Here is a 14,377-nt window from a genome sequence, read left to right on the forward strand (position 1 = left end):
CATAGTCAGTTGTTGGTGCGTAGGCCTGTATTTCTGTGATGTTGAAAGGTGCTGCTCTAAGGGGGATGGAAATAAGCCTGCTGGATACTGAGAGGCACCAGAAGTACTGAGTTCTTGATGCTCTTGTTAACAAGAAATCCTACACCATTGGCATGTTGTCCAATTCTCCACTGTATATGGCCTTACTCAGTAAGACGTTTATTAAGGATTTTCCACCTGACTTCACAGAGTCCCACAATGTGCCAGGTGTATTTCTCCAACTCGTATGCGAGTTCCTGCACATTCCCTGCTTGGGCAAGTGTTTGCACATTCCATGTGGCTTATGAGATGTAGTCTCTCTCACAGATCTTCACCAGTAGCATACTTAATTACCTCAGCTCTGGGGTGCAATGGATGGCGCAGTCCTTGGTAACCCAGGCTGTGCCAATCTAGCATGGGGTCTGTTGCTATGTTCAACATATTGCGTGTCTTGGGCAGGTGAGGCCTAATAGGGTCCATCCCTCTCCAGGCCAGACCACAGCCAATGTCCTCCAACTCAGTGGCTCGCCCTGGTCTCAAACACGTGGTCGTCGGGGAACTCATCCGCTCTGGCCAGTGACTTCATCGACAAGATCCTTCGCCTAGTGGTGCTGTGTTAACACCACTCCCTCTTGTCATTTAACTCGTCAGCTGAAGCAGTGTACAAGTGTGTGCCATATGGTGGCAGATGTGAGAGATTTAGGAGATGGATGAGGACCAGTGATGCCCATCTACCCTACAAGAATATAGAGTACTGGCTTCTGTTTCATGAGGTGAAGTTCTAAGGCAGTTCAGCCAAACATGAAGCAGCTCTGTAGTCTGGCTGGATGGCATGACAGCACAGCAGTTCTTTCTGAAAGAACACAGCTAAGTGCGATGAATGGAATGCAAGTTGGAGATGATGTAGAATTAAATGATAAAACTTACTGCTTGACACTTAATTACTTCTTGTGGAATAATTGTGTCCACTTTATCACATCTTTTCACTTAGAGCCTGAGAGTTTAAATTCAATTGTTCAGATTATATAAAGCTCCCAACCTTCAACCATGAACACCCTAGCATTACATGGCTTCATAGATTCAGAAGAATGCACCTGCTCAACATGCATCACTCTTGAACAGACTGTTGCTATGTAGCAACAGATAAATGCCACTTATAAACAGAGAGCAAAATTGAAAGATGAATTCCTTAGAGTAGACTGGAGGCTTTAACATCTGCTGGGCATTTTGCCTCATCGCCGATGTAAAGAATTTTGTCTGCACAGTTGAAATTGAATATGATGACTTTATTTTAAGTTGTTACCTTCTTTCTGCAGATACTGACTCTGAGATTGCATTCATGTACATATCCTAGGTGTGCATCCCCCAAGTGCACCCACTTCTGGTGAGACAGAGTGGTTTGAATTTGACTATTGTATGAAAAGAGCTGATAATGGGAGAACAGCTCAGTTATTTGACATTCAGTGAGGGTGCTGAATAAATAACCATCAAGAACTGCTCAAGTGAAGATAGCTGACTCAGCACAAATGGGACCTGCAATTTCAAGGCATCCAATGTTCACTGAGTTCATTCTGTTGATCTAATATATTTAAGTCTTTAAATGTAATATTCTTTAAATATCGGTGAGGTCCACAAGAGCACACACAAAATGCTGGAGGAACTCAGCAAGTCAGGCTGCAGCTATGGGAAGAAATAAACAGTTGACATTTTGGGTTGAGATCCTTCATCAGGACTGGAAAGGAAGGGAGATGAAGCCCGGATAAGAAGGCGCAGGGAGGGGAAGGAGTTCAAGCCGGAAGGTGATAGGTGAAGCCAAGTGGGTGGGGGAGGGGGGGAATGAAGTAAGGTTGGGAGATAATAGATGGAAAAGTTAAAGGGCTGAAGAAGAAAGAATCTGAAAGGAGAGGAGAGTGGACCATAGGAGAAAGGGAACGAGAAGGGGCGCTTGGGGAAGTGATAGGCAGGTGAGGGTAAGAGAAGAGGTAAGAGTGGAGACACAGTGGGGAATGAAAGAGGGAAGAGAAGGAGGAAAAAATTACTAGAAGTTAGAGAAATTGATGTTCATGTTTATATAATCGAAGTGTAGTCAATGATATAGATTTGCATGCAAAGAAATAATTTAATAGATTAAATTATAACTAGCAGGTCAGATGATATGATTCAGTTGTAACATATTGGAAATTACAAAAAAGATTGTCCAACAAACCAACCAGTCAATACCTGCAATCAGAAGAACTTTGACTCGAAATAGATAAGTTGGAGTCTTGGATTTGGGCTGTTTTGGGGAGGAAGGAAGTCATTTGGGCATTTTGCACCAAAAAATGTTCAATAAGGATGAGGAGGAGAGTGTGATGGTGACTGAAAAAGATCTAGGGATCCTGGAAGTGTTATTGGAGGATCTTGAGCCCCTGTACTTTTCCAACAGATATGTTATTCTTGCAGTTTATGCAGATAATAGTACACACTGCAGGGTGAGCAAACTGACTATAGCACAACATATAGATAACTTATCAAGTTAAGGTCTACAGAGATGAAAATAATGTGCTGATAGAGAACAGTGTAGTAAGGGGCATGGATTCTGTGCTCTGAGCCAGGAACATGAGTTCCAAATGAGGGGAAAATCCCCATAAGTCCATATGGGAATCAACAAAATAGATAGGACAAAGGAAAGGGATCTGCTAGCCGTAAAAAAAAAATACACAAAATGGATATTAGCGTATTGTCACTAAGTCTTACATCTATTCCATCATTCAACATTATAGTTATCTACTTTAAATACCATTTTCCTGACCTATTTTAATATTCCCCAATTCCTTTAAAATCCTGAAATCTATTAATCTACATTTAGAACTTGCTTAGTTTGGACTTCCATAGACAAGTTGGCTAGGAGGAAAGAGTATGAATGGCTACAGTCCAAATATAAAAGCAGAGCGTAAAAGATTTTTTTAATATTATGTGAATGGGAATTGGGTCACTAGGATCAGAGAGTTGAACGCTTAGCTTAGAGGTGAATATGGGAGAAATAGATTTCCAATTATAAATTCAACAGTCATTTGTGCAATGTAATAAAATGGTAATTGGTAACTAAAATCCATAGGAATGAAACAGAGCAAAAAGCAAACTGATGGAGGAACTCAGCAGGTGAAGCAGCATCTGTGGAGAGAAATTGATAGTTGATGATTTGGATTGAAAACTTTCATCTGAACTAAAAGGTAGAGGGGAAAGGTTGGAGCCAGAGCTAGAAAATGAAAAGTGACTGCATATGAGGCTTATATATTGTAATTGGTACTATTTCTGATATTTTTTCTTAGAGTTTAGAGTTTCTTAGAAGTTTCGGTGCTTCTGGAGGGACAAAATTCAAATGCAATTTAGACATAGCCCTTCAGCCACTGAGAAGATCCTGGCAAGGCTTTCTCTGTCATAGAGACTGGGGAGACTTAAATATAGCTTATCTATCTTTCCCTCATTGTCTTACTTGGTATATCCACTTATAGTTGTGAATGCCCTCTCATAACTTAATTTCTTTATCAGTCTTTGTCATCAGCAAATTTAGCAAAACATACCTTTTGTACCTTCAACCATAAGACCATAAAATATAGGAGCAGAATTAGGACATTTAGGCCATCAAGTCTGTTCTGCTCATACCTGATTCTTTTTCTTCTTAACTCCATTTTCCTGTCTTCTCCCCACTACCTTAAACCCTCTTACCAATCAAGAACCCATCCATTGTTCCCTTCAATCAGATCCCTCTGTTTCAGTCTGAGGTTCCCACCTACTTTAACAGGACGATGATCGTCATGATAACTAAGAACAACAAGGAAATGAAACTTAATGACTGCTGCTCTGTGGCTCTGATATCCCCTATCATGAAATGATTCGAGAGGCTGATCATGGCACATATCAACTCCAGCCTCCCAGGCAACCTGAACCAACTGTAATATGCCTACTGCTGAAACAAGTTTATGCAAGATGTCATCTACCCAGCTGTACACTTTTACACAGAAACATAGAAAACCTACAGCAAAATACAGGCCCTTCGGCCCACAATGCTATGGTGAACATGTACTTACTTTAGAAATTACCTAGGGTTACCCATAGCCCTTTATTTTTCTAAGCTCCATGTACCTATCCATGTATGGCATCCGTTAGTCTCGGGAGACCATGGATCTGCACCTGGAAAGTCTTCTCCAGGGTGCAGGCCTGGGAAAGGTTGTATGGAAGACCGGCTGTTGCCCATGCAGCGAGTCTCCCCTCTCCATGCCACCAATGTTGTTCAAGAGAAGGGCAAGGGCCAATACCACTTGGCACCAGTGTCGTCACAGGAGTTGCCAGAACGAGGTTGAAGACAACATCGGACTGCCTTAGGGACTCCAGCTCCCGGATTTGTTCTCAGGGTTTACTCCCGAAGCCTTTCCCATGAGTGGGTATGGCCACAAGGCAGCGGAGGTTTGAAATCAGAGTTTTCCCTCTCTGCCTTCCCAGGCTCATGAGCTCCATCTACCTGAACCCATACCATCTACCTGTACCTATCCAAGAGTCTCTTAAAAGACCCTATTGTATCTTCTCCAGAACAGCTGACAGTAAAGCTACCTATTGTAGAATATTGTTTATTTGCTGCAGCTCCTCATTAAATACCAAAATACCAAGCAAATTTATTATTGGAAAGTTACTAACATGGTCAGAGCATTGGCTGATTGGTAGGAGGCAGTGACAAGGAATAAGAAGATCCCTGCCTAGGTGGCTGCAAATGGTTTTCTGCAGGGGTCTGTGTTGGGACTGCTTTTTATGCTGTATATAATGGATTTATATGATGGAATAGATGTTCTTTTTGCCAAGTTTGCAGATGATACGAAGATTGGTGGAGGGGCAGGTAGGCTGTAGAAAAACTCAAATTAGGAGAAGGAGCAAGATAGTGGCAAATGAAATGCAGTGTCGGAAAGTGATTGGTCATGCACTTTGGTAGTAGAAATAAATCTGCAGACTATTTTCTAAATGGAAAAAAAATCCAAAAATCTGAGATGAAAAGGGACTTGGGAGCCCTTGTGTAGAACATCCTAAAGATTAATTTGCAGGTTGAGTCGGTGGTGAGGAAAGCAAATGCAATGTCAGCATTCATTTCAAGAGTGGGGATGTGATGTTGAGGCTTTATGAGGCACTGGTGAGGCCTCACCTTGAGTATTGTGAACAGTGTTGGGCTCCTCATCTTAGAAAAGATGTGTGCTGGCATTGGTGGGGTCCAGAGGCAGTTCACAAGGATGATTTTGGGAATGAAAGGGTTAGCATATGAGGAACGTTTCATGGCTCTGGTCTGTACTTGCTGGAAATTAGAAGGGTGAGGGGAGGTTTCACTGAAATCTTCCGAATGTTGGAAGTCCTAGAAAGAGTAGATGTGGAAGAGATGTTTCCCATGGTGGGGGAGTCTAGAATAAGAGGGCTCAGCCTCAGGATAGAAAGGGTGTCCATTTAAAACGGAGATGCAGAGAAAGTGGTATTATGTGTTGTCTTCATATGTTTTCTAAGAGCATCTGTACACTACTGTCTGTGATCATAGCTAAAAAAAATATTAACAATGTGATTTTGGGTAAATGAAGGGTAAATTAACTATGTGATTTTGGGTAAATTAACCTTCAGCATAGTATCAATCAATGCACATAAGAGAAATGTAAGATAATAATGTGACCGTGGAAGAGAAGAAAATATATATAAACTGTGGATTATGTGATGGAGTAGAGTTGCCAGAACCACTTGTTGTTGACATACAACAGGCAGAGCAACAGAAAACCTGTTTTACACTTGTTATTTCCTAATGCAAACTTCTTGGCTTGATGACTTCAGTCATTGGCCATATCCAAGATACAGTGCTGCCAACTGGGATCAATGCATACATAAGGTTATAAGTTTCATGGTATAGTTCAAATAATGACAACATATTTTCTTTTCTCAGTAGTGTTGTCATTTGAGACTAAAATTTTGTTATGTCTTTCTACTACGGTCAGAGTTATTGAATAGTATTAATAATTACAAAAATTATTATGACCGTTTACAAAAAATCTTGGAAAATGTAAAACGTGCTTTTTTCTGGTTATAGTTATTTAATTAAAACCCTGTGGTATATATTAAAATAAAAACAAGTTTGGAATGTTACAGTCCCTAATGTTGTTACGATGCTGTGTTGTGTTTCAGATAAGAATGAGTGCTTGATTTCTGGCATTTGTGCACATGGGAATTGTGTCAACATGGAAGGGTCTTATAGATGCATTTGTAACCAAGGTTTTGAACATGTGATAGAACAGAAGAGCTGCAGAGGTTTGTGAACATTTTCAAACATGTCCAGTGCTAGCTTGCCAATACTGTCTCATGATATTCTTTTAACCATTTAGTTGTTCCTTCTTTGCATGTGTGTGTTTTACCGTTAACTTCCTCCTCCTCCTCCCAAAACAAAAAAACACATTATTATTTATCCTTGACTTTAAAAATTCTTGGGCCTGGAAGATTAAAAAATGTTGCGCTCTGACTAGTAGGTTTAATTGTGAACCTGTCCTCACTACTCCACTGGGCATAAGACATTTAAAAAGGTGAAACAGAAGGTTTTATGGGGCAAAACTCTGTAAAGGACATTAGCCACAGAACCGGTGGCTGTAACAACTAGCAGCAGAGCAAGCAACCAGGAGGACATGATTGAGAAATTGGGTGCTGCTCCATCCGACAAGACACCATGGTAGAAGTAATCAGCAGATGAAAACAGAGTTGGATATATATAGCCAACTAGTAACAAGTAAATTATGATGAAATGTTAAAGCAAAAGATCAGGTTTTGACGGGTAATTTCATTATTTGGAAAAAAAATTACTGAAAGTTCTCATGACCTCTTTGATGATAATACAAATTATCCTAATCTGAAATATGACTTCATTTCTAACTCTGATATCTACTTTGTGCTCTATTAACATTAATGTTCTGTTTATTATGCAACAACCAAAATTGCAGCTTGCAGCATTCCAAGACCTAGATGGTGCTTTACAGACAATTGTTATAATTTTCTTTCTGGCATTTTCTGTCCATATTTACAAACCAAACTGTTGTTGAATTTTTTTTCCACATACACTTCAATGGAATTATCCAATTGAGTAACTAGCACTCTTTGTTCATATCTCCATTTGAATATTTCCATAGTATTTAGCATTTTCTTATTCTTTCACTAACTACTCCACAATAAATTGCATCTGTCACCAGTCTGCGAATTTTTCTAGATTCTCTTGTATTCTTTTACAATTCTCTGTGGTGTTTGTTAAACTTACAGAGTCTTAGAGTCAAACAGCATGACCATTTGACCTACTATAGTCAGTCCAACCAGTGGACACTCATCTGTATTAATGTCAGCTTCCACCACTTTACCTGTAACATTTTGTGCTTAGGCAATTCAAGTGGTCGGCTTGACATTTCTTAAATTCTCTCAGTTTTATGAGGCATGGCCTGGGAGGTTAGACAGGAGTCTATCCATCTAGGCGCCAAGATTGGATCCAGCTCTGTCTAGCATCTTGTCCACAGGCGTTCCAACATGGGTGGCCTTGAGTTGGCATCGCCTGATGAAGTCCTTGAAGTATGCATCAACATGTTAATCCAGGTCCTGGAGGATCCTGTCAGTGATTCTGCTTCATTATTCTCTCAAGCAATGTGTTCTTGTTACTCACCATTCTCTAGATGAGAAAGATCCTTGTCAAATCTTTTCTAAATCTCCCTCTACTTCCCCTAAATAGGTCTCTGAGATAGTGTTTCCCATTGTAATTTACAAAGAATTTGATATGGCACTAAACACATTTTTAATTGCAAGCAACACTCATTTATCCTAACTTTACACCTTTTCTGCTGCACTTTTCCTTCAAACTATTCAAAAGATTTTTCCAGAGCAACACACACAAAATGCTGGAGGAACTCAGCAAGTCAGGGAACATCTATGGAAGGAAATAAATCAACTTTTTGGTCTAAGACCCTTCATCAGAACTGGAAAGGAAAGAGGTAGAAGCCACTGTTAAAAGGTAGGTGGAGAGAAAGGAGCAGAAGCTGGTAGGTGGTAGGTGAAACCAGGTGAGAGGGAGGATGAGTGGGTGGGGGCAGATAATGAACTAAGAAGCACTTCATTCCTTCCCCCAGCTTCCTTTTCTGGCTTTTTCCTTCCTTTTTAGTTGTGATGAAGGGTAAGACCCAAAATTTCAACTGTTTATTCTCCTCCTCAGATGTTGCCTGACCTGAGTTCCTCCAGCATTTTGAGTGTGTTGCTTAAGATTTCCAACATCAGCTAAATCTCTAATGTTTAAAAGATTCTTCCAGCAAGCTTTTTTAATTACAGACTCTTCTTATTTGTTTTCCATAACCCTTCATGATTTTGTACACTTCTTTTAAATGTCCTTTTAATCTTTTCTGCAACCTCTTTTTCTTCATGCTCATTTGAACGATTGCACAAAATGGACACAATATTCCATTTGTGACTTAACTAATCTGTGGAACAAACTGCCAGCACAAGTTGTGCATGCAAGCTAAATTTCAACGTTTAAGAGAAGTTTGGACAGGTACATGAATGGTAGGGCTATGAAGGGCTAACATCCCAGTACAGGTCAATAGGAGCAGGCAGCTTAAATCATTCGGCACGGTCTAAATGAGCCAAAAGGCCTGTTTCTGTGCTGTACTTTTATATGACTCTAGGAAGGCTCAGCATTATTTCCTTTTGTACTCTAGCTTCTGTTTATAAATTCCTGGATCACTTATGTTTTAAGCATTTTCACATTTTGTCCAACCATTGTTAAATATTTGTGCATATCTACCCTCAGATCTCTGTTCATGCATCTCCATTAGAGCTGTGCTCCTTTGATTGTTTTGGTTCTGTTCATTTTCCTGTCAAAATACATCACCTCAAAATTCTTTGCACTAAATTTCAAAGTTCAAAGGAAATTTATTATCAAAGTACATATATGTCACCTTATACAACCCTGAGAATAATTTACTTGTGGGCATACACTGCAAATCCAAAACACAATAAGATCAATGAAAGAGCTCATCCAGCAGGACAAACAAACAACCGATGTGCAAAAGACATCAAACTATGTAAGTTCAGAAGCAAAAATAATATTAAGTAAATAAGCAATAAATATCAAGAACATGAGATGAAGAGTCCTTGAGATTGAGTTCAGCGATGGGGTGAGTGAAATTGAGTAAAGTTATCCTCTCTGGCCACGGGGCCAATGTTTGAGGGGCAGTAACTGTTCCTGAACCTGGTGCTGTGGATCCTGAGGCTCCTGTACCTTGTCCCTGGTAGCAGCAGTGAGAAAAGGGCATGGCTTGGATGGTTGTGGTCTTTGATGATGGATGATGCTTTCCTGTGACAGTGATCCATGTAGATGTGCTCACCCATGGGGAAGGCTTTACCCATGATGTAACTGGGCCATATCCACTAATTTTTGCAGGATTTTACATTCAAGGGCATTGACTTTTCCATACCAGGCTGTAATGCAACCAGTTAATATACTTTTACCACACATTTATAGAAATTTAACAGAGTTTTAGATGTCATGCCAAATCTTCACAAACTTCTAAGGAAGTAGAGGAGCTGCTGTGCTTTCTTTATAATTGCTTATGTGCTGACACCAGGACAGATCCTCTGAAATGATAACACTGAGGAATTTAAAGTTGCTGACTCTCTTTATTTCTGATCCCCAGATGAGGCTTAGACCTCTGGTTTCCTTGTTCTGAAAGCAATAATCATCTCCTTAGTCTTGCTGACATTGGGTGACAGATTGTTGTTGTGACACCACTCAGCCAAATTTTCAATGTCCCTCCTTTATGCTGATTTGTCGCTACCTTTTATTTGATGGTTCTTTTCATGTACCGTATCTCCATCAATTTTATTGCTTTTCTGAAGTCTGTTACTTCTCTTGAAGGTTTTATGGCATTTTCAAATTTTAAAATTGTTTTCATTTCTGTGATTTCCATATTCCTTAATATAATTTATCTAGTCCCTGATAATAGGGCTCCTTTTACTACGTACTTGGTTTTAACAACCCTATGCAAAGTTTTACTTTTTATGTAATAATTACTAGCTCATTCTCATTTTATTTTAGCCATCTCTATTACAGTTTAGTCATATGTTCATTGAATACTCTGAAATATCTGTTTCTCACAGTTCATCTACCATTATATCTTTTAATATAGTTTTGTAGTCTACTTCAGCCAATTTGTCTTTGCACTGAGTTGATGAGCTTTATTTAAGAGAATTCCTTTGGACTTTTGTTTACAGTATCAGTTTAAAATGCTATGAACATTTTCATCAGATTATTATCACTGTCACTGGTGAATCAGTTAGGACGAAAATGCCTTTTAATCATGTAACATTATAGAAGAAGAAAGTAAATATAGATAGGAAAGCTGATAATATCCTGTGGAAATAAATTCTCACTCCTTCATGTTTATCTGTATCTGTAGCTAAGTTGTTAACTGGGAATCTAGGATACTCACCTGAGCATGATTTATATGAAATGTGCCCCAATTGAGTTCGCACTTAGTTGAATACTGATAATAGTGCCCATAGATCAAACACCCTGATTTTCATTTTGATCTTTGAACTGCACATTTACACAATTAACTGCTCTATTTGTATTTGATCCTACACTGAATTGTCCATGCTTCAAGTAACAGTCTGCTAAAACTTAAACATAGTTACTATATTTTCTATGCAGATATTGATGAATGTTTATCCCATGATATTTGTTTGAATGGACTTTGTACAAATACTGAAGGATCCTATACTTGCTCAAATTGCAATCCTGGATACAGAATATCAGATAACAGACTGGCATGTGAAGGTAGGTATAATGGAGACATGGTGTGGAAATTGAAAACATAAACATGGTGTTTCTGTGGTTTGAAATAATGGAATTTATTGTACTTTACGCTGTAGATATTGATGAATGTTTATCTCATGATGTTTGTTTGAATGGACTTTGCACAAATACTGAGGGATCCTATACTTGCACAAACTGCAGTCCTGGATACAGAATATCAGAAAACAGACAGGCGTGTGAAGGTAGGTATAATGAAGGTATGTTCTAGAAATTGACTGCAATAAACCAGAACATATCTGGTATTTGAAATAATGAAATTTACTTTGTACGTTATGCTATAGACATCGATGAATGTATATCCCCTGATGTTTGTTCTAATGGATTTTGCGTGAACATCGAGGGATCCTATATATGTTCAATCTGCAATACTGGATACAGAAAATCAGAAGACAGACGGACATGTGAAGGTAAGTATGGAGGTACAACGTTCAAGCTAACTGCAATAAAGCGTGATGATTCTGTCTGTAATTCCACTGGTTGGTGATATTTCCATCTCTTGTCTTTAAATTAGATTATATTAAAATATCACAAACAAGAGAATATCTCCAGATGCAGGAAATCTGAGCAATACACACAAAATGCTGGAGGAACTCAGCAGGCCAAGCAGTATTTAGGAAACAAGTACAGTTGACGTTTTGGATCGAAACTCTTCGGCAGGACTATAGGCCAATTAGTCTGGCCTTGATGATGTTGGAGTTGATTATTAAGGTTGAGGTTTCTGGATACTTGGAGGCACATGATAAAATCGGCTGTAGTCAGCATGGTTTCTTCAAGGGAAAATCTTGTCTCAAAAATCTGTTGGAATTCTTTCTAGAAATAACAAGCAGGATAGACAAAGGAGAATCAGTTGATGTTGCGTTCTTCAATTTTCAGAAGACCTTTGACAAGGTACCACACATATGAGGTTGCTTAACAAGTTATGAGCCCATGGTATTATAGGAAAGATTCTGGCATGGATAAAACAGTGGCCAATGGGCAAGAGGCAAAGTGTGGGAATAAAGGGAGCTGTTTCTGCCTGGCTGCCAGACACTAATAGTGTTCTACAGAGGTCTGTGTTGGGGGCGATTCTTTTGTGTTGTACGTCAGTGACTTGGATGATGGAATTGATAGCTTTGTTGCAAAATTTGCAAACAGTATGAAGGTAGGCAGAGGAAAAGATTGTTTTCAGGAAGTAGGCTACAGAAAGAAACAGATTAGGACAATGGGCAAAGAAATGGCAGATGGAATACAGTGTCAGGAAGTGTATGGTCATGCACTTTAGTAAAAGAAATGAAAGAGTCAACTATTTTCTAAAAGGAGAGAAAATACAAACAACTGAGGTGCAAAGGGACTTGGGAATGCTTGTGCAAGATTCCCTAATTTGCTGGTTGAGTCTGTGGTGAGGAAGGCAAATGCAATGTTAGCATTCATTTCAGAAGGACTAGAATATAAAAGCAAAAGCTATGTTAAAAATTTATAAAGCACCAGTGAGGTCTCACTTGGAGTATTGTGAGAAGTTTAGGGCCCCTTATCTCAGAAAGGATGTGCTGAAACTGGAGACGGTTTAAAAGAAGTTCACAAAAATGATTCCAGGATTGAATAACTTGTCATATGAAGAGCATTTGATGGCTCTAGGCCTGTATTCACTAGAATTCAAAAGAATGAGGGGTGACCTCATTGTAACCTATCAAATGGCGAAAGGCCTTGATTGAGTGGATATGGAGAGAATGTTTCCTATGGTGGGAGAGTCTAAGACCAGAGGACCCAGCCTCAGAATAGAGGTGCGTTCTTTTAGAACAGAGATGTGGAGGAATTTCTCTAGCTAGAGTGTGGTGGACCTGTGGAATACTTTGCCACAGACAGCTGTGGAATCCAAGTCTTTATGTATATTTAAAGCAGAAGTTGATAGATTCTTGATTGGTCGGGGCATGAAGGAATACGGGGAGAAGACACGAGATTAGGGCTGAGAGGAAAGTTGGATCAGCCATGATGAAATTCTGGAACAGACTCGATGGGCCAAATGGCCTAATTCTGCTCCTATATTGATGCACCATCAATAACTCTCTCTGAGACGTGAAGTTGAGATATCGGCTTTTATTGACTGGAAGAAAGAACAAGCAGTAGTTGACCACCATACTACATCCTGGAGAATGAGGGCCGGGCTCAGGCCTCAATCGCCTTTATACCGGGGTCTGTGGGAGGAGCCACAGGAGCAGTCAGCAGGGGGCATGTCCAGACAGGTATATCTAGTTCACCACATATATCTTACGGTGTTGTGGAGTATAAGAAATGCAAGAGAACAAAATAAAAAGAAAGCAAGTAGTTTGGTAGTGTGGAGGAGCAGAGGGATCTGGGGGTACATGTCCACGGATCCCTGAAAGATGCCTCACAGGTAGATAGGGTAGTTAAGAAAGCTTATGGGGTGTTAGCTTTCATAAGTCGAGGGATAGAGTTTAAGAGACACAATGTAATGATGCAGCTCTATAAAACTCTAGTTAGACCACACTTGGAATACTGTGTCCAGTTCTGGTCACCTCACTATAGGAAGGATGTGGAAGCATTGGAAAGGGTACAGAGGAGATTTACCAGAATGCTGCCTGGTTTAGAGAGTATGGATTATGATCAGAGATTAAGGGAGGTAGGGCTTTACTCTTTGAAGAGAAGGAGGATGAGATGAGACATGATAGAGGTGTACAAGATATTAAGAGGAATAGACAGAGTGGACAGCCAGCGCCTCTTCCCCAGGGCACCACTGCTCAGTACAAGAGGACATGGCTTTAAGTTAAGGGAAAGGAAATTCAAGGGGGATATTAGAGGAAGGTTTTTCACTCAGAGAGTGGTTGGTGCGTGGAATGCACTGCCTGAGTCAGTGGTGGAGGCGGACACACTAGTGAAGTTTAAGAGACTACTAGACAAGTATATGGAGGAATTTAAGGTGGGTGATTATATGTGAGGCAGGGTGTGAGGGTCAGCACAACATTGTGGGCTGAAGGGCCTGTAATGTGCTGTACTATTCTATGTTCTACGTTTTAAATCAGGATGGCTAAAAGGCATGAGGTTGTCTTAGCAGACAAGTGAAGGAAAACTCTGAAGAATTCTAAAGGTATTTTAAGAGCAAAGGATTGCAAGGGACAAAATTACTGCACTGGAAGATCAGAATGGTAACCATGCATGGAGCCAAAACTGATGGGGGAGATGTTAACTGGATTTTCTCAGGAGATGGACACAGAGTCAAGAGAAGTGAGGTAAAGCAGCATAGAGTACATGGATCCTTTATACATTACAGAGAAGGAGGTTTTAGCTGTCTTGACGAAAATTAGGGGGATAATCCACAGGACTTGATGAGGTGTTCCTTCAGACCCTGTGGGAGGCAAGTACAGAAGTTGTATTGGCCCTAGCAGAGGTATTTAAATCATCCTTAGCGACAGGCCTGCTGAAGGGTTTTGGCCCAAAATGTCGACTCTACTTGTTTCCTAGATGCTGCCTGGC

General features: G+C 39.9%; 1 protein-coding gene across 1 annotated transcript in view; it reads left to right on the forward strand.

Moving 5' to 3' along the window:
- The window catches only part of LOC140724740 (latent-transforming growth factor beta-binding protein 2-like), a 411,525-nt gene that overhangs the window by 282,503 nt on the left and 114,645 nt on the right, over positions 1-14,377 (forward strand). The window contains exons 20-23 of the mRNA XM_073039256.1: positions 6,202-6,324; positions 10,745-10,870; positions 10,966-11,091; positions 11,191-11,316. Of these exons, the coding sequence (XP_072895357.1) occupies positions 6,202-6,324; positions 10,745-10,870; positions 10,966-11,091; positions 11,191-11,316 (501 nt within the window). The remainder of the gene's footprint in view (positions 1-6,201; positions 6,325-10,744; positions 10,871-10,965; positions 11,092-11,190; positions 11,317-14,377) is intronic.

The sequence above is a fragment of the Hemitrygon akajei genome, chromosome 3, assembly GCF_048418815.1.
Source record: "Hemitrygon akajei chromosome 3, sHemAka1.3, whole genome shotgun sequence".
Lineage (NCBI taxonomy): Eukaryota > Metazoa > Chordata > Chondrichthyes > Myliobatiformes > Dasyatidae > Hemitrygon > Hemitrygon akajei.